Source organism: Taudactylus pleione, unplaced genomic scaffold (assembly GCF_031769625.1).
Source record: "Taudactylus pleione unplaced genomic scaffold, aTauple2 ptg001990l, whole genome shotgun sequence".
In the NCBI taxonomy this organism is placed as follows: domain Eukaryota; kingdom Metazoa; phylum Chordata; class Amphibia; order Anura; family Myobatrachidae; genus Taudactylus; species Taudactylus pleione.
Window position 1 is genome coordinate 820,001 of NW_028286386.1, and position 26,595 is coordinate 846,595.

General features: G+C 49.1%; 1 protein-coding gene across 4 annotated transcripts in view; it reads right to left on the bottom strand.

Moving 5' to 3' along the window:
• Nucleotides 1–26,595, bottom strand: part of PDLIM7 (PDZ and LIM domain 7) — a 122,241-nt gene that overhangs the window by 62,169 nt on the left and 33,477 nt on the right. For all 4 annotated transcript variants that reach the window (XM_088465504.1, XM_088465506.1, XM_088465502.1 and 1 more), the window contains exons 3-5: nt 11,841–11,992; nt 7,506–7,536; nt 4,530–4,732 (exon numbers count right to left, since the gene is read on the bottom strand). In XM_088465504.1, coding sequence (XP_088321630.1) covers nt 4,530–4,732; nt 7,506–7,536; nt 11,841–11,992 — 386 coding nt within the window. The remainder of the gene's footprint in view (nt 1–4,529; nt 4,733–7,505; nt 7,537–11,840; nt 11,993–26,595) is intronic.

The following is a 26,595-nucleotide window of genomic DNA, read 5'->3' on the forward strand; positions in this document are numbered from 1 at the left end:
AGAATGGCACCCTGCAGCCAGAATCTATGCAGCAGTGCCGCCTGGAGTGCTCTTACAGCTCCCCGGAGCATCCTCAGGATGCCCTGGGCATTGCTGTAATCACTGGCGATTGTGGCCTCGCCCCCGTGTGATGTCACGCAGAGGGGGTGTGGCCTGCAAATAATGTTATATATATCAAAATGGCCCTCGGCAGAGAAAATGTTCCCTACCCCTGAAGTAACCTAAAGATATCCCTGTGTCTGTTTTCTCAAGAGGTGCTCAGTTTGTTACATCAACAAAAAGACTAAGGACTGGACATTGTCCTACTGGAAGATTAAGGAGCCTGTTAAAGTTTCAAGGTGCAGCCTTTGTTAAAAATGTGGTAGCCACAATCAGCTATTTTCATTATGAGGTTTGTAGCTGACCAACAAGCAAATTAAAAGGTATAACTTGCCGCGATTTGCGGCGGCAGACCTAAATCTATCAGAGCAATTAATTATTGCTTCATTGGTGGGACAGCTTTGAAAAGCAACTGTCCAGGGACTCCGTAACATTACCACTTTTGTCACTAATGCTAGAGGTGAATGTGTACACTGCCAGGAAAAGATACTGCGCATACAGTATGTGGCATTAGGTCATGCATGCATACTCTGAGGGTTGGAAGAGGCAGACTGTTCTCAATGGATCCAACTTAGCAATCCGGATCTCCTTCCTATTTGAAGGAGGAGGGCTCAGCGGGCTAACGCAATCTGCCATAATTTCACGCACTCAAGCTCAGAAAACTTTTAGCTGTCAGAGCTTGATGAATAGTTGTCCCCATAGTGTATGGAGACTGTGTGCCACTTCTGTTCTGTAAGGGTTACCCTGTGTACCGGAGATGAAGAGTGGATCCAATCCTTCATTTTGTTAAGGTTTCCACATGTACAATACACAGAATGATGACATATGATTTGACACATCCTTCAGGGGCCTTTCAAACACCCTAATCCACTTTTGGAAGGCGGCCTATCAATTCTAAAGCACCATGCACATCACCTACTGGTTAAGCATGTCCCTCCGTGACCAGGTGAAAACCTTTCTTGCAGTCTCCACTGCTTTATGGTGGCGCACATGATTTTATACAATTTTGTTCCCCCCCTTGAAAAATATCCTGTAAATACCCAGGGACCCAGCATTTGTTTTTTTACCCCACATCAATAAAGATTTAACTTAATTTATCATTCCTTTCACACTGCTCATTATTGAAACCTCACTGCTTTTTCAGAAACAAAACCGCAGTGGGAGCTTTCAATATTTCACATAATTACACAGTATTAACCGAATGAAGAAATTATTAAATATTTTTGAATAGCAATTGCGGTTATTAAAAAATATTTAACACTGGTGGGGGCTTCAGGCACATAGAGCTGCTAAATTAAAAGTAAGATCATTTGGGATAAACCTGACAATTCTTGCATGATGTCCAAATGTAAGGCTGTTCTATAACTGCCCTGTTTGGCTAGTAATGGAAAACTCCAAAAGATACTGCCTCATACATGAAATAGGGATGTAGTTAAATTGCCAACCAATGGGATGCCAGCTGACGAAATCCCAATGCCAGAATCCTGAACCGCGGACAGGACCTTGGTGCCGGATTCCTGTCATGAGGGGAGATTCCGACACCGGGATCCCGACAGCCGGCATCCCGATGGTAAGTACAGCAGGGGGGAGTATTTTGGGGGAGATGGAAGGTTAGGTTTAGGCACCCCAGGGGGATTAGCATTAGGCTGCGGGAGGGGAGAGGTTAGGGTTAGGCTACGGACAAGAGGTTAGAGTTAGACACCATCGTGGGGAGGGGGGTTAGGGATAGGCACTAAGTGGGGAGGGTTAGGTTTAGACACTAATGGGAGGCTTAGGGTCAGGGGGTGAAGGAGGGAAGGTTAGGGTAATTACGTGTCCCGTCGTGATTCTCAGCATGGGGATGTCTTTTGACAGCCAGCATCCCGAGTGCTAGGCTCCCATCCCCAGCCCATGAAATAGTTGTGCAAAGAATTTCAGAGGTGTTTTTTTTTTTTTGGTGATTTACAGCAATTTTGATTTATTTAATTTAAGAAATCAACCTTTAATAGATCCCCAACTTGACCATTCAAGGTAAAAATGTAGCATAATGGTCACAATTCCTCCTACTCACCATCAGGGGCAGCGGAACGATTTTACGGGCAACATAAAATCGTCCCGGCCCCAACCCCCTCCCCTCCTCCTTCCCTCTCTCCTTTTTAACTTACAGGCCGCATATTACACCTCCTCCTCCATGCAGTGCAGGGGCTGTGCAGCTTATTGCTATGACAGTCCGCAGCCACCACGTCTTTCAAATGTTTGGGGAGGGGGTCAAGCCGCTCCCTTTGCCCCTTTGTTCCGATGCCCATGTTCACCATATAAGTTAACAAAAATCTCACAACTTTTTAAATACTCTATTTGGGAGGTAGTGAAAAAGGGTGTGTGGCCACAAACCAATTGAGTTTAGCCACACCCCCGTGGGCATGCCCATCTCTGGAGATGAACTATACCTTGGAGAGTGATAAAGTGGAGAGAGATAAAGTACCAGCCAATCAGATCCTAACTGCCATGTTACAGGCTGCATTTGCAAAATGACAGGAGCTGATTGGTTTGTAGTTTCTCTCTCCACTTTATTAATCTCCAAGGCTTAGTACATCTGCCCCCTGAAGTGTTAGGCCACCCCAAAACCTACTCCCCTAAAACCACAGAGGCCATGTTGCACACCCATTAGCCTCCACTCTGCAAAACAGGGGAACGGATCATGCCTCCTAATATTCAGACCATCAGAAGGAGTGATATTTTATAATAAGGTAAAATAAGGTTAGTTACTTTACATTTTAAACTACACAAACCTTTTGTATCCAGAAAGAAGAGCATTAAATCATACCCAAGGAGAACAGAGGACATCCGAGTATTCAGACAAAACTCAAACTTCTATGGAGATACACCTTTGCAGTGCACACAGGTACGTTATAGATTTGGTATATGGAACAGGGGAAAGAAAAGCCTGTATTACTTTCCCTATTTCATGCGCCTATATTCCATTTATAAACTTGTGTGCAGTGCAAGAGTCTCTCTACGATAAAGAGACCTTAATGGAGTATTCGTACCTCTATTTCAGTACAAAGCAGGGTTTGTGTTTTTTAAATCCAGCAGATTAATAATAACAGAGTTTGAATTAGTTTCCCCAAGCCCTCCTCACCCATAGTATGAACAGTTCTGATGTGCTAAATTTAATCTTTTGTTTAAATGTGTGAACAAAACGGATTGCTGATAGGATTCCTTGCACTACATGCTCAGACTTCACTCAATCCGGCATGTTGCAGGGAATATTTCATGCATAACAATATAATGTGATTGTAGGACAATCCCATAGGACTCACAGATAGATTACACAGATATCTTTATTTACATTTCAAGTTTTTACTGGACTGCCTGTACGGTGATATACAGGCTTGTATGAACAAGGTGCTCTGATACTTGTGTTTTGCAGACAACACTAATAAAACATCTTTAGTTACAGTTAGCCAGAGCATAGGGTATATAAGGTTCTATTACACCTAAAAAGCAATAAAGAAAGAAGCTAGGAATGACATTCACACATGTGCGTACATATGCATTTAAAGAGATTTATAAAAACTAAAAGGGAAGCTGTGTATTTTGTATGTGGGACGAAAATTTCTTTATGCACTTCAGGCTTCCTGACGGCCCTCTGAATAATATTCGAACCACTTTATGAAACTACAATGGCTAATATTAGTGGACAAGAGGATATGGGTCCGGATTTAGAGGTGGACGCAGTGTCAATGCCGCAACACAGCTGAACGAGGAGATGCAATGTGCATGCATCCCGTTTGTTACCACTGGGTTATGTGGATTTCAGTGTACGTTCATGGGAGATAACAGGTGGGTGGCTAGCCAGATGCGGGTGTGCTGCTGACAGTGACTGTGTTTAAAGACACAATAGCACTGACACAGGACGCCATGTTCAGACGGAAATTGCAAATTAATTGCTCTGGTGCAAGTTTCAATGGTGCATCTAAAGATGCACTGCGACAGATTAGCGCTGCTGCAAGTGGGCATCTCCGTATGTTCAGAATCGACCGTGGCTTTAGCATAAAGGTGCAGAGGCGGCTGCAGCAAGTCACAGCCGGGTCCACCCCCAATCAGGCCCACGGTGTCCCATAAAACATCTCAACTGCCTGATATGTAAATAATTACATTTGTGGATGTTACATGTATTTTCCATTTGGATAAACGTGCATTATAGATTTAGCAGCTAGTTACCTTAAACAATGTGAATGTCTTAGCAGAGGCCTCATTGCTATTATCAACACTTACAGTAATCTCTGCTTTGTATACTGAAGCAAACAGCTGTGTAATTATAAATATTAATACATATTCAGACAAGAAAAAAAAACATCTGTTTGTGTAATACAACGTGTTCTGTAGAAAATTGTGAATGCAGGGTAACCCCTGCTCATTTACATCACTGCCATTAGTCATTCACATACCCGTTCTGATGCTGGGCTCGGGGTGTCGGGCTGGTGGTATAGGATGGCGGAGGGGGGTTGTAAGTCACTTGCTTGGTGACCTGAGCTGGCCGAGAGTTGTCTGGGGGTGGTGTCCCAGCACCAAACGGCCGGGCGGTTTTGTTGAGAGCTGTGCTCGGAGCAAAGTTATACTTCACGCCTTGGGCATCAGGAGTAAGCACACCCTTTGGGAGAAGACAAGGGGACAAACCAGGCATCATGCAGCCATACTGAGCATTCTGTGCCCCAACCCCCTCACTTCACACATCCTCAAGATTTGGTGACAATGCTATCAGAGGAGGGGCTGGCGACAGAGAGGGGATTAGTGCATGCAAAGTTAGAGGTGAAACCTGCACAAACATCCCATAAATGGGCAAAAGGAGAGAAAAAGGAAAATCATACTGTATGCGTAACAAACACTGTGACTAATTAACAAACACGCACCATTAAAGGGGGTTTCTCACAGTGAGGCTCCAGGGTCACAACGTAACACCTTTGATATGAATAAATAGACATAGCAAAATAAAGTGTCACAGGCAAATTAAAATGTATTCCCATAATGTACACATCACAGTATGACAGAACTGATGAGAGAAGCAAAAGGAAAGCTGCTACATCATCTTCTTTCATAATACAACATGCCTCACCCTTCCCTTCTAGTCACAGATGTTTCCACTCATTTTACAGATATAATCCTTTTTTTTTTTTTTTTAAATCACCTCAAACTATTGCTTTTTTAAAGACCTCTGAGAATGTCCACCCCACAGAGTCAGTTACTAGGCCGACATTTACAACAGAGCTGTAAATACAGGGAGTGTATCCACTGCAGAGCCTGGAGTTACTCCCTACTCTGAGGCCTATGAGGTGCCCATTCTGCTCTCAAAGTAAATGCAATGCTGGGGCCCAACAATGCACTTTTCTGTTCTTGGTTTACACAAAACTCTTAGGGCCCCATTTGTTAACGATGCATAACCCCTTTAGAGCTCGATAAAGGGGTTATGCCATCCTTTCAGTATTTAACAAACAGCAGTCATCTAAGATTACCTCTGTTTGTCACAGCATCGTTCTCGCCATCTTTAGATGGCGAGAGCGATACGGTCCCCATTGATGGCAATGGGGACTCGGTGCTGCCCTTCCGGCTTCAGCGAAGCCTTCCAGGCACTGCCGGGTCTCCGCTGGTTGAACGTGTCATGCACATGCGCAGACGGAATGCCGCACAGGCGAATAACACAGGAGCTCGTCGCTGGCAGTGTTAGGCTGCCAACAGGTGAGCGGAGGACCTCGCCGATGAGAACTTTGCTGGACCTCGCTGGAGGGGTAAGTATTGATACTAAATGAAAAATGCCGCTGGTGTTTAGCTTCATTTATAAATGGGGCCCATATATAGCTATTTGTTACCCATTTACCATGTGACCAGTCATGGCAACAGTTCTGTTTTATGTACAGCACAGTGCTACACAACTTGTATAGGAAACACCCTGCCTATTGTCATGTAGCATTCCGATAAACTCGGAAACAATCTCCCTTTCAGCATTAAATAAATACTTGCATATATAGTTATACTTTTATTCCTCTACTTTGTGTTTCCAATTCATATTAATAAACATTATCCTTATTTTAATAAATACTGTATACAAATTACAATATATTAGCATATATTAGGAGGACTCAGTGGCGTCACAAAGGGGGTGCGGGTCACACCCGGGTGACACCAAAGTGCCGACTCCCCCTCAGTGACAGCATCCGGGTGCTGCAATGTAGCATTACGTGCAGCACTCGGCTTCTGACACCATGAGGGAGCTGGCACTGCAAATACACTGGTATCCGGGGGCAGTCCGCACCTCTGGGACCCCCTGGAGAGACTAAAACAGGGGGTTCGGGTCGCGTGGCCACGTCCCTTGCTGTGAGGCCACACCCCCTTTATACTGGTGCACGGCAGAACTGCGCGCTCTACTCTACTGCCAGCACCGGGTATCACCTAGTGGAGGGATGACACTGCCTGGACTGCACACCCTAGCTACTTGTAATTGGATGTGCTACTTAGCTGAGACTTTGTACTACAACATAGACAAAAAGAGAGCAGGTACACCATACAACCATTAGAGTTATAATACATTTTATAATTATTATATGTATTATAACTCTAATGGCTGCATGGTGCACCTATTCTCTTTTAACTCTAGGTTGGTAAAGAAAACTGACCGAATATTTGCAGTCATTCTTACTTTGCAATGGCCATACAGTAGACAAGTCTTTGACTGATTAAGTACATGTACACAAAATCATCATGTCATATACCTTTCACCAAGAATTAATTGTTTATTTGCTAATACTATGTATTTTACTTTTAGTACACTACGTACGAGTATGTGCATGACATTCTCCTATCTCCTAACTATCCATCTGTAATACCTTTCAGGAACTGGGTTAGCACAAGTGACAGCATAGTTAATAGGTTATTGATAATTCATCTTCTCAAGTGATGTGTTCCCATGAGCTCACCAGATACATTCCAGCAGCTTAGAATAAACCAGCCTCTGTTTACCCTGCAGGGCACATGCAGCTCCAGGAATGGAGTGGAGGGGGAAAGCGTACGCTTCATGCAGAGAGAAGGGAGCCCAGGAGTTTGGTGTCAGGCTAGCCACAGCCAGAGGCAAAAGGGCCACAGGAAAAAAAGAAATAAAGTTTAACAAAAAAAAAAAGGGAAGGAGACAGCCTCAGTGTGCGCTTGTGTATGAAGTGATTGCACAGATCAGGAGAGGAGAATAAAGCAGACAGGTTGAATTCCCACTCAATGAATAAAGTGAAGACAGATAAAAATACACAGATACAAAATGGATAAAAATAACCACATCCAAGACAACCATAGACTCTTCCCCATTCTTTTCTCTTCCACTCCCCACAGACATGCACACAACACCCACACATCATTCATGTATAATGATGAAAGGAGCGTACCTTTTGCTGATTATTCAATCCTGTTAAGAATCTACAGAGAGAAAACAAAAAGGCATTTTCTTTTGTTCTAGCAGCCAAACATTACATTGACAAAACCAGGTGCTATAATTAGTGAAACCACATAATAATGCATTTAATGTGCCTTATTTATGAAGTGCAAACTAGGCAAGGCCCAGTGCAAAATACTATTGGGTGACAATACAGCCTGCTTGTTTTCACTGGAGCACCTAGTGCATTGTATTACTTAGAGAGACGACGGCAATTGCATCGGCCAATGGGAAGAGGTGGGTGGAGCGAAAGCATTGCCTGCTAAGTATGGAGTAATATGCACACAGGTCATCCTAATTTTGTGAAGCAGTGAAGAAATTAGATTACAAAAGCAAGTTAAAGAGGTGGAAAGGGTGCATTACTACTAGTGCTGGGCATACACGTACCGATAAAATGCCCGTTGGACCGAGAAGCATTTTATCTGACAGTCTGATTTTGTGGCCAAATGGTTACATTTCCCCGTTCCTTCTCTGTGAAGCAACAGGGGAAATGTCTGTCGCTCAGCCGCAGCAGTGCATACAATTCCCGATACGACCAACTTACAGTTAGAAAATACAGACATGCTGGACTGATCGACACTTTCAGATCGGTCACCCATATACAGTACACTGTACAATTATCTGGCTGATCTGCCAATATCGGGCGGATCGGACAGATAATTGTATAGTGTACGCACAGTATAGGGAGTGTTCCTTGCTTAACACTCCACAAAAATCTATTTTTGCACCTGCTCCAAGATCAGGTCTTGTTTTGTACTTTTAAGGTGGTGAATTCTATACCTTCCAGTAGCACTTTAGAAGAAAAAAACCACACATACACAAATCACACATGTAGTGAAGATAAGGCCTGATTCAGCTTTGGAGTGAGATTTAGCACTTAACTGATCATCTTGGTGGGAATCGGTACGATTTACTGCCGGACCCCTGGTCGACGGTTCAAATCCCGTCAGCGGCTGCCCGAACAGGATGAAAATTCCGATCGTCCCCAGGTAAGTATTCACTAAACTATTCCCCCCCCTAACCCTCCTTTAGGGTGCCTAACCCTAACCTTCCCCCCCAGGGCCTAACCCTAATCCCCCCTGTAAGTGCCTAAACCTAACTCCCCTTTCCCCGCCGCCTAAACCTAAGTTCCCCCGGGGGAGCCTAACCCTAACCCTCCCTCTCCCTAGCCTAACCCTAACCTTCTGGGGGGTGCCTACCCCTAAATCCCCCTGGGAGCCCTAAACCTAACCCCTCTCCCCCCGCGGCTGTCCGCAGCGGCACCCGGCATCACTTCGAATGGGATGCCGGGCGCCGGTCTCCTGGAGTCGGTAAAATGATAGGTGTCTAGATGTAGACGCCGGTCATCTAACCCTCACCGAGATTAAGCAGTAGGGAAGCCGGCTGTCAGGATTAGGTCCGCCGACTTCCCGACTGCATACCTCTTGGTGCAGATTAAAAATGTGCAGAGAGATTTAGATTAGGCAGGGAGGTGTCCAAGTTGACACATTGTGGGCTACATACAAAAGCAGCCAGTATTTACACTACATGCAAAAAAATGCATGTATTTTTTTACACCCCTTGCATTGCAACTAGAGATGAGCGGTTCGGATTCTGTGGAATCCGAACCGCTCCGAACATAGGGGATCCAAGTCCACCTGAACACTGTTCGGGTGTTCCCCATCTGACTCAGATCCCCCTCGAGGCCGAACGGCAGCCTCCTGATGTTGGAATCTCGCGAGAGAATCCGACGTCAGGGCCCCACTAGTGTAGGGCAGAACGCAGTGATAGCAGTCTGTCCTACACAGAAACAAACACGCAGCTGCCAGCGGCAGCTGTGTGTTTGTTATAGCAGCCAATGAGAGTCAGACAGACTCTCATTGGCTGCTGCGTCCCCGGAGGGAGCCGGCTGGGTGATGGGAGAGACGTCATGACGTCTCTCCCATAGTGCAGAGAGGAGTAGACGGCTGCTGTCACAGCAGGAGCGGGGATTCAGGTAAGTTTTTTTTTTTTTTTCTTCTGTGTAAGGCCGCTCTACTGGGGGCATACTACAAGGGGCACATCTAATGGGGGCACATTCCATCTTGTACTACCTTTAATATCTGCCACTGCTGTGTGGAAATGTTTCATAGATGTGCTTTAAACTGTGGTGTCTGTGCTGCTGCTCTGACGCTTGGTAACCAGTCAGCTCACTGCAACCTTTGGCCAATAATGGTGAAAACTATCATTTAGACTGTGAGGTGGTCTAAATTGACTGTAAATGACTGTAAATTAATGTTATTGAGGTTAATAATACTCTAGGAAGAAAAAAAAGCCCAATTTATGTGATTTTAGCTTATTTTGTCAATTTTTGTAAAAAATCCAAATCCAAAGCCAGTCACCGCAGTTTGGCAAATCCAAATCCAAAGCCAGACAACGAATTAGAACCAAATCCAAATCTGGCAAAAATGGTCCGGCGCACATCCCTAATTGCAACATAGTTTGTCCAGGTACACAGTTAAGGGAATCAGTATGATTTACGGCCGGCCTAACCCTCCCTTAGGGGTGCCTAACCCTAACCTCCCCCCAAGTGCCTAACCCTAACCCCCGATCCCCGCAGCCTGACCCAAAGCCTCCCGGGGGGTGCCTAACCTTAACCTCACCCCGGGGGTGCCTAACCCCCCCTTCCCCTAGCCTAACCCTCCTCTAAGTGCCTAAGCCTAACCCCCCTTCCCCGCAGCCTAACCCTAAGTCTCCCGGGTGAGGGGCTAACCCTAACCTGTCCCCAGGGGTGCCTAACCTCCCTTTCCCCTTTCCCCTAGCCTAACCCTAACCTCCCGGGGGGGTGCCTAACCCTAAGTTTTCCCCAGGAGCACCTAACCTAACCCTCCCCCCCGCGGCTGTCCGAACCCGGCTTACCTTCGATCGGTAAGCCGGGTGTCGGGCTCTTGGCGTAGGTCTAATGACAAGCGTCGGGATTTCGACGCCTGTCATTAGACACTTGCCGGGATTAGACAGTAGGGATGCCGACGGTCGGCATTTAGACAGTCGGCATCCGGACTGCATACCCAGTTAAGTGCTAATTCTCACTCTGTTCCCAAAGCTGAATCAGGCCCATAGTCCTGATGTTCTAATTTTCATGATTAATTTAAGAAAAACATTCATTTATAATTAATTGAAAATAGAGCTTCTGAAGTGGTAGGAGTTTTACTTGTAACGTGACAACTGCACATTTCTCATTTCTCAGAGTGACATTCCCAGACCGGAAAGGAGGTGCAACGGTGCAAAATGAGAGATTAGCAGAGCGTAGCTAGCTAGCAAGCCACACTGTGGGCCTGATTCAGAGGGGTTTGATATAAAAGATAGACAGGAATTAGATAGACAATGTCTAGATAAACAACAGATGTTATCCAGGCAATAGGTCAATGGAGACAAAAGGTCGACACAGTAAAGGTCGACATGAATGAAAGTTGACATGTACAAAAGGTCAACAGGGTCAAAAGGTCAACACATATTTTTCTTTCTAATCTCAATCAGACCCTAGCACTCCCTCCCTCCTGGTGCCTAACCCTAGCCATCGGGGCAAGTGCCTAACCGTCCCTTCTAGTGCCTAACCCTCTGGTAAGTAACTTTCCCTTCTAGTGCCTAAGCCTAACCCTCCAGTAAGTGCCTAACCCTAACAAAAAAAAAATGTGGGGACCATTTTTGTGGGGGGTTTTTTACCCTGTCAACCTTTTGTACTGGTTGACCTTCATCCATGTCGACCTTTTGTCCCTGTCGACCAAACGCCTGTCTAACATCTGTTGTCTATCTAGACATTGTCAACCTTTTTGCTCTCTATCTGTTGACTGGAAACTAAAATTCAGAGATGGACACAAATCCCGTTGTGAATGCGATTCCATATGCAGCGGACTTAGCTGATGTCTTTAACACGGAGATGCCTACCTTCGGCATGCTTACATACAAAAGTGGAAACATCAGTCGCACATTGAACTTCCAAGTAAGCCTATGCTGCCTCAGACAGAGCGGCTCTCCTAAAATGCCTAGGCCCTCCAGCTGCGTACGAATTTGCAGAGACTCAATAAGACACGTCCTGAAAACAGTCCTGTCACACCTGCATTTTTTTAACCACCCCTGTTACCACCCCCAAACGCTGACTACCTGTCACTCTCTTTGCAAATAAATACTTGGTGCAACCACCATCGCTAATCCATCAATGCATGTGCGCAGTGGCACAAAAAAAATTGATCCACTGCGTCCAACATCGATATAGGAGCTACACCAAAGCCAATAGCCACAATTTGTCTTTCTGATGTGCTATATTCCTTACCTGCTCAGAATCAGGCTCAGTTTATTGCTGCAGGCTCGAATCTTGTTCTGGGCCTCAATGTGAGTCATGCTTGTGGTGTTCTCGCCATCGATTTGTAGCAGCCAGTCCCCCACACTCACTCCAGCCAACTCAGCCTTTCCTGCTGGTGTCAGCTGTAACAAAGAGTTTATAGGTTACCCTCAACCAAAATGCTTTATTTACAGATGAGTTTCATAAAATTATTTTCTGTATGGCATGTATTCACTTACTGTTGCTACACAAATGACAATATTAATGGCAAACACATCTGCCCATAAACCAGCATACCAAAGAGGACCTCTTTACAATGTGAAAGGCAAATTAACAGGGTTGGCCTCTTGTGATCATCTGTGTGCATAGACAACTTTAGGACTTGACACAATGTACAACCAGCACTAATGCTCATACATTTGAGCATCGACATCAGCATTCTTTGGGGCCTGTTTATCAACAAGTTTTATCATACGCAACGAGTGATGAAAATTGTAGCGTATGATAAATGGTGCTCCAGCCAATCAGCTCCCAGCTGTCATTTTTCAAACAGTCAGGATCTGATTGGCTAAAGCACTATTATCATATGCAACAAGTGTTATCTCTCATTGTGTATGATAAAACTCTTTGATAAATAGGCCAGCTAAATGCCCAGTTAATCCAAAATATAGTGCAAACGAATATGTACACCAATACAGATAGCAGTATTCATGTGAAATACTGTTAGTACACTGTGCTGCAGCAGGGGATTTGACATGTTTTGAAAGAGCTTTTAAAATCGACAAAGTACAATGTTTTACTTTTAACATACAGTAATACTGTCAGCATGACTTCATGACAAACTGCTCACTACACCTTAGTGTGAAAATATGACTAAATATAAAAATATATATATATATTAGTTAGGGATGTGCGCCGGACCATTTTTGCCGGATTTGGATTTGGATTTGGTTCTAATTCGTCGTCCGGCTTTGGATTTGGATTTGCCAAACTGCGGTGACTGGCTTTGGATTTGGATTTGGATTTGGTTTTTTTTACAAAAATTGACAAAAAAAGCTAAAATCACATAAATTGGTCTTTTTTTTCTTCCTAGAGTATTATTAACCTCAATAACATTAATTTCCAGTCAATTTAGACCATATCACAGCTTATAATATTGTTTTCAACATTATTGGCCAAAGGTTGCAGTGAGCTGACTGGTTACTAAGCGACAAAGCAGCGGCACAACGACACAGACACCACAGTATAAAGCACATCTATGACACATTGCCACACAGCAGTGGCAGAAATGAAAAGTAGTGCACCCACCCAGTGGGGTACGGCCAGCAGAGTCACAGTACTTGTTTACAAAGTGGGCTACGGCCCTAGGAGTCACAGTGCACAATCTTATTAGCATTACACCGCACATAGGGCCTGATTCACATTACACCATAAAGTAGTGTCTCTTATTTATGTTACGACACACAGTAGTGCCCCTTTTACACAATGCCCACAGTAGTGACCCTTTTACACAATGCCCACAGTAGCGGTGTCCCTTACACAATGTCCCCCAGCAGTGGTGCCCCCTATGCAGTCCCCTTAGTAGTACGGTCCACTATGCAGTGCCCCCAGTTGAATGCTCCCCAGTAGTATGCCCCCCATTAGCAGGCCCCCCCAGTAGTATGTCCCCCATTAGCAGGCCCCCCCAGTAGTATGCCCCCCATTAGCATGCCACCCAGTAGTATGCCCCCCCAGTAGTATGGCTCCCCCAGTAGTAGGCTGCCCCAGTAGCAGGGCCCCCCAGTAGTAGGCTGCTCCAGTAGTAGCCCCCCCTGTAGTATGGGCCCCCCCCCCCTGTAGTATGGCCCCCCTGTAGTAGGCCCCCCCAGTAGCAGGCCCCTCAGTAGTATGGCCCCCCCAGTAGCAGACCCCCCCAGTAGTATAGCCCCCCCCAGTAGCAGGCCCCTCTGTAGTATGGCCCCCCCAGTAGTATAGCCCTGCCCAGTAGCAGACCCCCCCCCAGTAGTGCAGACCCCCCCCAGTAGTGCAGACCCCCCCAGTAGTATAGCCCCCCCCCCAGTAGCAGGCCCCTCTGTAGTATGGCCCCCCAATAGTGCAGATCCCCCCCAGTAGTATGGCCCCCCCAGTAGCAGACCCCCCCCCAGTAGTATAGCCCCCCCCCAGTAGCAGGCCCCTCTGTAGTATGGCCCCCCCAGTAGTATTGCCTCCCCCAGTAGCAGACCCCCCCCCAGTAGTATAGCCCCCCCAGTAGCAGGCCCCTCTGTAGTATGGCCCCCCCAGTAGTATAGCCCCCCCCCAGTAGCAGACCCCCCCAGTAGTGCCCCCGGACCTTTGACAAGTAAAAAAATAAAAAAAATAAAACTTACCTGTATCCCCGCTCCCGCGCCGTCCGCTCTGTCACACGCTGAGGAGGGAGCCGGAAGATGGAGCTCATGTGTGAGCTCCAGCCGGCTCCCTCCGTGCAGCAGCCAATGAGAGTCTGTGTGACTCTCATTGGCTGCTGTAACAAACACACAGCTGCCGCTGGCGGCTGTGTGTCTGTGTCTGTGTAGGGCAGAGCGCGCTCTGCCCTACACGCGAGGAGACCTGATGTCGGATTCTCTAGTGAGAATCCGACATCAGGCGGCCGCCGTTCGGCCCCGAACGGGGATCCGAGTCAGGCGGTGAACACCCGAACAGGGTTCGGGTGGACTCGGATCCCCAATGTTCGGAGCGGTTCGGATTCCACAGAATCCGAACCGCTCATCTCTAATATTAGTATTGCATTTTACATTTCAGTAGTAGCGAGATCTGCCGTACTGCATTGCTGAAATAACATAGGTTCCGGTTCCAACAAGTCACTGCCCCAGACAATAATGACAGATCATAGAGAGCATATTTAATGCATTGCAGATACATACTGTGCACAGTTAAAACAGTGTACAGTAGGTCTTAAGACAGCCTAAACCATGTCTTCTGGAGACAAGCAGACAGCTTCCAACAGTCTACAATTCCCCAGTGAGAGAGAAACACGAAGCTGATCCGTAACCCCTGTGCGTGAGCTGGGACGAGGGACTAGTATTTATAACTCAGTATTATACACCCTCAGCACTTCTACTGAACAGCCACATGACAGCACTGGGGCCCCCATCACAGCTGTCTCCCTCATTCACAGCCATCCTCCTTCCCTGTCAGTCACATACTAAACAACCAGTCCAGCACTAAGGGCTCTATTTATTAATATTATTTTTACTAAAATAAAGTGAAAAAGGGTGTTTTCACTTTATTTTAGTAAAAATAATGTTAATAAATTATTCACATTATTTTAGTATCACCTATATTTACTAAAGGGCAATTGGAGTAGAATTTGTAAAATTGTACTCCAAACCCTAATTATCACATTTTTAGTAAGCAGATGGCATTTCCCATAATTGTAATGGGAAATGTGATCTGGCCAAAGTTACTAAAAATAAAATGTGAATAAATACAGGGAGAAGGTGGCGTTATCCAGGATCTCCCCTGGTTGCTGGACTCCTGCTCTGCTCTAACAGGCAGAGCCCGGAGTCGGACTCAGTGATCAGCTGTGTGGTCTAAACAGAACACAGCTGATCACTGCAAAAAAAAAAAAAGTAAAAGAAAAAAACAAAAAAAAACTTACCTGAGTCTGAAGCCGGAGATCGGTGCTCCGGTGATGTCCTCCTGGGCTCCGATCAGCTGGTCTCCCATCCTGCACTGTGACCGATGACCTGACCGGAGGTAAGTATAAGTAAGGGGGAGTCGTGAGGATGTAGAAATTTTGAAATTCATCAAGTTCCGAAAAAGCTTTTTTTCGGAACTTGACTGAGAATCTGAACGCCACTCTGAGGTGGCTTTCAGCCCCCGATAAACAGCAGCCTGTGAAGACATACGTGCCAGCCACAGCAGAGGGATCTATTAAGATGTGTCTGCACTGCAGAGCCCCGGAACTGAGAGCTCCGGGGCACCGCAGTGAGAGTGTGTCGGGGGGTAGAGGATGTGGCGGTGGCCGGGGTGTTTGACGGTGGGGAGAGGATTGGACACCCGCAACATGGGCCGGGCTGTGATGGGGACTCCGCAGCTGCCTTCCCTCCTGGCCAGGCAGAAGGACAGCAGCCGCCTGACAGCCAGGCAGATCCGCCGGGGGACATCCAGCATCCACGGCTACAGCAATCGCCCCCGGCGGTTAAGGATGGTCCCGTCCAGGCTCCCAGCAGGTGAGACAGCAGGGGAGGGGGAAGGGGAGGGCTCCCAGCAGGTGAGAGCACGGGGGTGGGCAGCTTCCAGGCTCCCGGCTGGTGTGAGAGCATGGAAGGGTGGGGGGGGGGAAACGTTGGGGAGGACAGCTCCCAGGCTCCCGGTAGGTGAGAGAGTTCGGGTGAGAGCTCCCAGGCTCCCGGTGGCAGGTGAGTGTTGGCAAAGGGGAGAGAGGATGCAGTGGCTGGGGGTAATGGGAGACAGCAGCAGGGGAAGTAGAGAGGAGACAGGGGTTTACACACAGCAGTGGGGTTAGGCTGCAGGGAGGTCCATAGGAACATTGCAGGTGTAGGGGGAAAAGTATCACTTTTCCGAAAAACTGACTTCGCAAAAGGAGCAGCTTTTCGGAAGTGATACTTTTGTTAGGGAGGTATGATATGAATGCCTCCAAAACATTTTTTAAACTCACTGCGAATTTAAAACATAATTATCACAAGTGATAACTATGTAATGATGAATAGGCCCCTATGTGCGGATTGTAGTATATAGAGCCCTTAGGGGCCTATTCATCACCACTTAAATTAACATTAACATTTTCAACAGCAATTGTAAAAATGAAGTTATCGGGCCATTCATTAAGAAGGTAAAGCAGGAGATATCACATTCCTCTGGCGGAATGGACCGCTGTCCCCATACACTAGGACAGAGGGCCCGTTTCACCCGCTTGCTAGGAAGCATTCGCACGCAGACTGCAGATGTTTGCATTGTGCACGTGCGTATGCATCACAGTGCACGTACGTGAATCTGTTCAAGTGATCGGGAAGCGTTCGCTCGCTGAGCATAGACAGCCCAGCTGAATGAGTGCCAGGAGAAGCAGTTTGTGGGTGGCGACAAGGGTTGGTCGATGAGAACGGGGGAGTGGTGGTGCCCAAGCATCTTAACGTCGTTTCAGAGGCGTGCATAATTAAGCGTCATAGTACACGTCACTTGGCTGATTTTTACATTGAAGTGCTCGCAGTGCTTGCGGTAGGATATGGTCAACCACAAGTGCTGTGTATGCATCCGATGGTACTCAATGTTTCCCATGGTTGCATACACTTCCTGGAGATGACGTGGGCAAGTGGGGTCTTCAGACAGGCTGCATACACAAAGCGATTGCACGCCATGACATAGTGGGCATGCTAATGCCTTGCCGTGCGATCGTCTGCCTTGCCGGATTTGCATACACTGGCTGCATGGCTGAATGCAAACGCATCTAGTGAGCAGGTCTGAATTGAGCCCAGGACTCATCAAGCTCTGAAAATACAATATTTTCGGAGCTTGACTGCGGTATGCTCCCGATACCAGCTCATTTCCTATGGGAAGGATTCCCAGGTCACAAAGAGGGATTCTTTCGGAATCCTCCGCCCCTGTCCGGCTCCTTCCGCCGGATGTCGGTGCTCTTGTGCGCATGCATGACCTGTAGGAGCAATGATGAAAGGAGCAGTGAAAAGATTCACTGCTCCGAAAAGCAGCAGTGAAGCTGCTCGCGGGGACAGCTGATTTCACATCAGCTGTCACCACACCGGAGCAATGATGAAACATAATCCGGAATCCGCGGCGAGTTAGAATGGAAATTATCTGGGTTTGGACCCCGATAATTAACATCATGAATAGGCCCCTAAGTGCTGACATCTCTATCCCACACTAACCCTAGGTGTAATTAAGTGTCCCTCAGATGAAGTCAGATAAAGAGATTTAATTGGTAGGTACCATAAATCTTGTTTGCTTCTAAAATATAAATGGTGATATAATCTAGATTTTACTATAATTTAGATTTTCCCTTCACTTATATATTGGAGCACTCTGTACAACATTGCCTTATGTTCTTTTTCAACATTATTCTCTTTTTTTTATTGCATGTTCATGTAAATCCAGATATAATTGATGTATATGTATGATAGCTGTAACTCAGGAGCCTTGCTATGGTTGCTGTGACATCATACACCTATCCTGTGACATCACAATGCTTCATCCTGTAACATTCTACCTACAGTTGCTGCAGTTTACAGTTACTGGCCAGGAAGGAGGAAGGTAAGTCCTACATAGCAGGGTATGATGGAGGTGGGTAAGGGAAGTAGAGTGCAGTGTATTAGGGTGAAAGACGGGACAATATAGAACAGGGAATATATGTACAAGGGCACATAATTAGGAGAAGTACAGGAAGGAATAACACATTTAGGAACGATAATTCATAATGTAGTATTAGAGAAATCAAGAGGGCAGTATGGATGATAAACGCACATAAAGTAGCTGGAAGAACAGAGACTTATACTTATATCGTGGACGAGGAAAAGACAGGAGAACTGTCCATGTGAGACAGTAACAGAGGAGGACTATGCAGAGTGAGGAGAGCTGGCAGAGGGATCATTAGTAATACAACGGGCTGTTAGGAGGGAGAGGATGATGGAGTGAGAGACAGCCAGTGGCAGATACAGGTATTTGTATTGGTGGGGTGTGGTGGTGTGATGAGAGCACAGTACAAAACATAGAGACTGCGGTGGGGGAGAGTGGACAATATAAAACATGTAGATGCGGACCAGCACATATAGATGTGGGGGCACAATACAAAAACAGAAATGGGGGAATTCAACAGGGAAGCACAATACAGGATACACAGATGGGGGATGCACAATATACAGGATAGGGGTGCATAAAGCAGGACATACAGATTGGGAGCATGTGGGGCATCTGATGGGCCTTATAAGGGCGCTACATGCAGTGGCGGACTGGGCCGGGGGGCAGGGTGCCATCTGCCCCCCGGGCCGGTACATTGTTAGTACTTGAAGGCCGCCTGGCTGTGGCAGAGAGTGCTGCTTCAGCTCTGACAGGGGAAGACCAGCTACGCAGCGAGTGATATCTAAGTTAAAGAGGCTAATAAAAGATGGCTGCCCCCATGCTAAGGTACAAACAAATGGCCGCTGTCGACCAATGAGGAGCCAGGTGTTCATTCCCAGGATCCATAGAGGCTGGAAAGTGGAAAAAGGGGGCGGAGCTTATCGGGGAGTCTGACAGGGAAGCTGAGATGAATAAGAAGCGTTATGGCACCCAGGGAGGAGAGAGAAAGTGATGGCAGAGGTGAGGAGTGCTCCAGAGTGCAGAAGAACATGCTTCCTCTCTTCTCTACACTTTTAGAAACCAGGTAAGTGGAGGGTGGGGCTTATATACATTGTGTCTGTCTATCTGTCTATCTATCTCATATCTATCTATCTATCATATCTTGTATACAAGTTATATGTGTCAGTGTGGCATAAACTTTGTGGGGGTGTTGTTTTGTACTTTATAATGTCCATGGGCGGAATTCAATTCAGTGCCATGCTGAATAGGACCGGGAGGGAGCGGAGCTATTCAGTTCAGCGCGCTGTTACGTCGGAGAATGCTGGTTCTCGCCACCTAACTTAGGTATTTAATCGCGAGAACCAGCATTCTGCGACTAAAGTGCCAGCCGGCACTTTTGTAGAATTTCTCCTTGCATCCCCAGGGGGTGCAAAAAAAAATCCTTTAGCCCGACCAACATCGCTTTGAATAGCTTCGGGAGCTCCCTCCAAGGGCTATTCAACATCGCTTTGAATTGAATTCCCCTGCATGTGTGTGGACTTAATGTGTCTGTATGTATGTATATTATTAGTGTTCCCACTAGGTACTTTTAGCAGGGCTTTACGCCCTGCTCGTTTTGTGATCGATGAATTGCACCCTGCTTTGTCCGGGTCAGACACACACACTCTGTGGGACAGAGGACCTCATTCAGACCCGCTCGCAAGCGGGTCGATGTTTAGGCCCTGCGCAAGCGCAGCGGCCACACTGCGCGGGCGCAAGCCAGGAGCGAGAGAGAAATTCTCTCGCTCCGGAGCTCACTACAAAAGGGGCGGCTGACGATTGCGGGGGGGTGGTTTCATAAACGGTGGCGTTCCTTTGTGAGCGGCCGCACTGACATCAGCAGTGATGTCAATGGGGAGCTTCCTGCTCGATAAGAGCAGGAAGCTCCCTGGGGCTTGCGGTTGCCGAGACCCAACCTTAGGGTCTCGTTGCAAGCCCCGATGGTCGCGATGGTCTTGACCATCGCGGCCATCAACCTGGTCGGTCGCTAAAGCTGTGGATGGTAACCCACAGCTTAGCTAGTGACCAGGAGGCCGCACTTCAAAATACAAGCGGCCATCCTCATTTAGAGCGACCGCTCGCATTTTGCGACCACCTCTGAATGAGGGCCAGAGTTTTAGAGGAAGGCGGAACAAAGGGCCGGGCACAGCTGCTCAACTCAGCCCCCAGGAGATGCACACAATAGATGGTATTTATTTATAGCTCTTTGTCATAACAATTTTCCCTCATATGCTTCATTTGCTATTTAAACCACACGCACATTACGGAAACCATGTCACACCAAATTTTACATTGCATTTGCTAGTAGAAAAACTGGGCCACTTGCTTGTGTCTACCCCCCAGGCTCAAAGTTGCCAGCCAGCCCCTGGCTACATGGGAAGTCCCTGGACCTAGACAATTTTTCTCTGTTCGCTCCCCCTAAGCCATTGATCTGGAGATAGTGAAATGCCTGACCTTTTTTATCATTGTACAAAGTATATCCAAATGATGTATTGGGACAAAATAGTATAGACTAAAATAGTGAAATAGAGTTGTAACAAGTGATTGTATCTTTGCCTATGCAAATATTAAGGGCTCCATTTATCATACATAACCCTTTTAGCACTTGCTATTTAACAATCTATCTAAAATTATCACTGTTTATCACTGTTTGCTCTTGACATCTTTAGATGACGCATGCGCAGACTGACCATCGCACATGCGCATGACATAGAAGCCCATTGCCTGCAGCGTTAGGTTGCCAGCAGATGAGCGGAGGAATGTCGTTGGGCCTCGCCAGCGAGTGAACTTATTTATATAATTCACGCATTAGTGAGTATAACATTGGCCCTTTTGGCAATTGTTCATATTTTAGACATTTTCAATGTCCTCAATAGTTGGAAAATCAGATTAACTTATTTACATAGGGAGATATTTCCTTTTCACAACGTTTACAGTTTGTCACTCTGCGTGTTCTTACACTAACAATGTCTTCTCCTCTCTTTCCCCTACAGCACAGCAATTGCTGATCTTTGGAAAGTATTGAACCTCTCCCTTTATCTATTAATACACCTCTTAATGCCCAGAGGGAAGGGCAATCCTGAAGCCATGGTTCCCCAGAGGTTTCCTCCACAGGGGGTTTTTCCTCTCCTGAGTGCTGAAGGATGACTCTTTGTGAGTCTAGAGGTTGCCCAAGTATGTGGCTGTTATGCCATTATGATTACCATCATTCACCTGACTCTCCGGCTCACACCCGTGCATCTCTCCGGCTCACACCCCTGCGTCTCTCCGGCTCACACCCCTGCGTCTCTCCGGCTCACACCCCTGCGTCTCTCCGGCTCACACCCCTGCGTCTCTCCGGCTCACACCCCTGCGGCTCTCCGGCTCACACCCCTGCTTCTCTCCGGCTCACACCCCTGCATCTCTTCGGCTCACACCCCTGCGTCTCTTCGGCTCACACCCCTGCTTCTCTCCGGCTCTCACCCCTTCTCTCTCGCTCTCACCCCTGCTTCTCTAAGGCTCACACCCCTGCTTCTCTAAGGCTCACACCCCTGTGTCTCTCCGCCTCACACCTCTGCATCTCTCCGCTCTCCAACTCACACCCCTTAGTTTCTCTGGCTCAGATCCCTACATAGCTCCATATCACACCCCTGCGTCTCTTCAGCTTACACCCTTTAGTTCGCGTCCCAGGCAGGGTGCGACCTTTCTGGGTGCTGCAAGACTAGCTAGGGCCGGCGCGTCCCAGGCAAGGTGCAGCCAATCTGGGTGCTACGAGAGTAGCTAAAGCCTAGGCCTCCCAGGCACACCACTGCGGCTCTCGGGCTCACACATCTGCGTCTCTCCAGCTCACACCCCTGCGTCTCTAAGGCTCACACCCCTGCGTCTCTCCGCCTCACACCCCTGCGTCTCTCCGCCTCACACCCCTGCATTTCTCTGGCTCAGACCCCTGCATATCTCCATATCACACCCCTGCGTCTCTCCGGCTCACACCCCTGCGTCTCTCCAACTCACACCTCTAAATCTCTCCGCTCTCCGGCTCACACCCCTACGTTTCTCTGGCTCAGACCCCTGCATATCTCCATATCACACCCCTGCTTCTCTAAGGCTCACACCCCTGCGTCTCTCCAACTCACACCTCTGCACCTCTCCGCTCTCCGGCTCACACCCCTGCATCTCTCCGGCTCACACCCCTGCTTCTCTAAGGCTCACACCCCTGCGTCTCTAAGGCTCACACCCCTGCATCTTTCCGTCTCAGACACATGCATCTCTCCGCCTCACACCCCTACGTTTCTCTGGCTCAGACCCTTGAATTTCTTTAGTTCGCGTCCCAGGCAGGGTGCGACCCTTCTGGGTGCTGCGAGACTAGCTAGGGTCGGCGCGTCCCAGGCAAGGTGCAGCCAATCTGGGTGCTACGAGAGTAGCTAAAGCCTAGGCGTCCCAGGCAGGGTGTGGCCATTCTGGGTGCTGCGAGACTAGCTAGGGCCGTCGCTTCCCAGGCAGAGTGCGGCCATTCTGGGTGCTGCGAGACTAGCTAGGGCCAGCACGTCTTTTCAGCGTACACTTCTGCGTTTCTTCAGCTCACACCTTTGCGTCTCTCCGCCTCACACCCCTGAGATTCTCTGGCTCAGACCCCTGCATATCTCCATATCACACCCCTGTGTCTCTCTGGCTCACACCCCTGCGTCTCTCCAACTCACACCTCTGCATCTCTCCGCTCTCCGGCTCACACCCCTACGTTTCTCTGGCTCAGACCCCTGCATATCTCCATATCACTATCCTGCATCTCTCCGGCTCACACCCCTGCGTCTCTAAGGTACACACCCCTGCGTCTTTCCGCCTCAAACCCCTGCATCTTTCCGTTTCACACCCCTGCATCTCTCCGATTCACATGCCTGCGTTTCTCTGGCTCAGACCCCTGCATATCTCCATATCACACCCCTGCGTCTCTTCAGCTCACACCCTTGCATTTCTTTAGTTCGCGTCCCAGGCAGAGTGCGACCCTTCTGGGTGCTGCGAGACTAGCTAGGGTCGGCGCGTCCCAGGCAAGGTGCAGCCAATCTGGGTGCTACAAGAGTAGCTAAAGCCTAGGCGTCCCAGGCAGGGTGCGGCCACTCTGGGTGCTGCGAGACTAGCTAGGGCCGGCGCGTCCCAGGCAAGGTGCGGCCACTCTGGGTGCAGCGAGACTAGCTAGGGCCAGCACGTCTTTTCAGCGTACACTTCTGCGTTTCTTCAGCTCACACCTTTGCGTCTCTCCGCCTCACACTCCTGCATCTCTCCGCCTCACATCCCTGCGTTTCTCTGGCTCAGACCCCTGCATATCTCCATATCACACCCCTGCGTCTCTTCAGCTCACACCCTTGCATTTCTATCACACCCCTGCGTCTCTTCAGCTCACACCCTTGCATTTCTTTAGTTCGCGTCCCAGGCAGGGTGCGACCCTTCTGGGTGCTGCGAATCTAGCTAGGGTCGGCGTGTCCCAGGCAAGGTGCAGCCAATCTGGGTGTTACGAGAGTAGCTAAAGCCTAGGCGTCCCAGGCAGAGTGCGGCCACTCTGGGTGCTGCGAGACTAGCTAGGGCTAGCACGTCTTTTCAGCGTACACTTCTGCGTTTCTTCAGCTCACACCTTTGCGTCTTTCCGCCTCACACCTCTGCATCTCTTCGCTCTCCGGCTCACACCCCTGCGTTTCTTTGGCTCAGACCCCTGCATATCTCCATATCACACCCCTGCGTCTCTTCAGCTCACACCCTTGCGTTTCTTTAGTTCGCGTCCACGGCAGGGTGCGACCCTTCTGGGTGCTGCGAGACTAGCTAGGGCCAGAACGTCTTTTCAGCGTACACTTCTGCGTTTCTTCAGCTCACACCTCTGCGTCTCTCCAGCTCACAACACTGCGTCTCTTCAGCTCACTCCCGTGCGCTTCTTTCGTTCGCGTCCCAGGCAGGGTGCGCCCACTCTGGGTGCTGCGAGACTAGCTAGGGCCAGCACGTCTTTTCAGCATACACTTCTGTGTTTCTTCAGCTCACACCTTTGCGTCTCTCCGCCTCACAACCCTGCATCTCTCCGCCTCACACCTCTGCAGTTCTCCGCTCTCCAGCTCACACCCCTGCGTCACTCTGGCTCACACCCCTGCGTCTCTAAGGCTCACACCCCTGCGTCTCTAAGGCTCACACACCTGCATCTCTCCGCCTCACACCCCTGCATCTCTCCGCCTCACACCCCTGCGTTTCTCTGGCTCAGACCCCTGCATATCTCCATATCACACCCATGCATCTCTTCAGCTCACACCCTTGCGTTTCTTTAGTTCGCGTCCCAGGCAGGGTGCGACCCTTCTGGGTGCTGCGATACTAGCTAGGGACGGCGCGTCCCAGGCAAAGTGCAGCCACTCTGGGTGCTACGAGAGTAGCTAAAGCCTTGACGTCCCAGGCAGGGTGCGGCCACTCTGGGTGCTGCGAGACTAGCTAGGGCCAGCACGTCTTTTCAGCGTACACTTCTGCGTTTCTTCAGCTCACACCTTTGCGTCTCTCCGCCTCACACCCCTGCGTTTCTCTAGCTCAGACCCCTGCATATCTCCATATCACACCCTGTGTCTCTCTGGCTCACACCTCTGCATCTCTCCGCTCTCCGGCTCACACCCCTACGTTTCTCTGGCTCAGACCCCTGCATATCTCCATATCACACCCCTGCGTCCCTTCAGCTCACACCCTTGCGTTTCTTTAGTTCGCGTCCCAGGCAGGATGCGACCCTTCTGGGTGCTGCGAGACTAGCTAGGGCCAGAACGTCTTTTCAGCGTACACTTCTGCGTTTCTTCAGCTCACACCTCTGCGTCTCTCCAGCTCACAACCCTGCGTCTCTTCAGCTCACTCCCTTGCGTTTCTTTAGTTCGCGTCCCAGGCAGGGTGTGGCCACTCTGGATGCTGCGAGACTAGCTAGGGCAAGCACATCTTTTCAGCGTACACTTCTGCGTTTCTTCAGCTCACACCTTTGCGTCTCTCCGCCTCACAACCCTGCATCTCTCCGCCTCACACCTCTGCGGTTCTCCGCTCTCCAGCTCACACCCCTGCGTCTCTCTGGCTCACACCCCTACGTCTCTCCGGCTCACACCCCTGCTTCTCTAAAATTCACACCCCTGCTTCTCTAAGGCTCACACCCCTGTGTCTCTAAGGCTCACACACCTGCATCTCTCCGTCTCACACCCCTGCATCTCTCCTCCTCACACCCCTGCGTTTCTCTGGCTCAGACCCCTGCATATCTCCATATCACACCCATGCATCTCTTCAGCTCACACCCTTGCATTTCTTTAGTTCGCGTCCCAGGCAGAGTGTGACCCTTCTGGGTGCTGCGAGACTAGCTAGGGTCGGCGTGTCCCAGGCAAGGTGCAGCCAATCTGGGTGCTACAAGAGTAGCTAAAACCTAGGCGTCCCAGGCAGGGTGCGGCCACTCTGGGTGCTGCGAGACTAGCTAGGGCCGGCGCGTCCCAGGCAAGGTGCGGCCACTCTGGGTGCAGCGAGACGAGCTAGGGCCAGCACGTCTATTCAGCGTACACTTCTGCGTTTCATCAGCTCACACCTTTGCATCTCTGCGCCTCACACCTCTGCGTTTCTCTGGCTCACACCCCTGCGTTTCTCTGGCTCAGACCCCTGCATATCTCCATATCACACCCCTGTGTCTCTCTGGCTCACACCTCTGCATCTCTCCGCTCTCCGGCTCACACCCCTACGTTTCTATGGCTCTGACCCCTGCATATCTCCATATCACTCCCCTGCGTCTCTCCGGCTCACACCCCTGCGTCTCTCCAGCTCACACCCCTGCGCCTCGCCGCCTCACACCCCTGCATCTCTCCGCCTCACACCCCTGCATCTCTCCGCCTCACACCCCTGCATATCTCCATATCACACCCCTGCATCTCTTCAGCTCACACCCTTGCATTTCTTTAGTTCGCGTCCCAGGCAGAGTGCGACCCTTCTGGGTGCTGCGAGACTAGCTAGGGTCGGTGTGTCCCAGGCAAGGTGCAGCCAATCTGGGTGCTACAAGAGTAGCTAAAGCCTAGGCGTCCCAGGCAGGGTGCGGCCACTCTGGGTGCTGCGAGACTAGCTAGGGCCGGCGCGTCCCAGGCAAGGTGCGGCCACTCTGGGTGCAGCGAGACTAGCTAGGGCCAGCACGTCTTTTCAGCGTACACTTCTGCGTTTCTTCAGCTCACACCTTTGCGTCTCTCCGCCTCACACCTCTGCATCTCTCCAACTCACACCTCTGCATCTCTCCGCTCTCCGGCTCACACCCCTACGTTTCTCTGGCTCAGAACGCTGCATATCTCCATATCACACCTCTGCGTCTCTCCGGCTCACACCCCTGCGTCTCTCCAGCTCACACGCCTGCTTCTCTAAGGCTCACACCCCTGCGTCTCTCCGCCTCACATCCCTGCATATCTCCGCCTCACACCCCTGC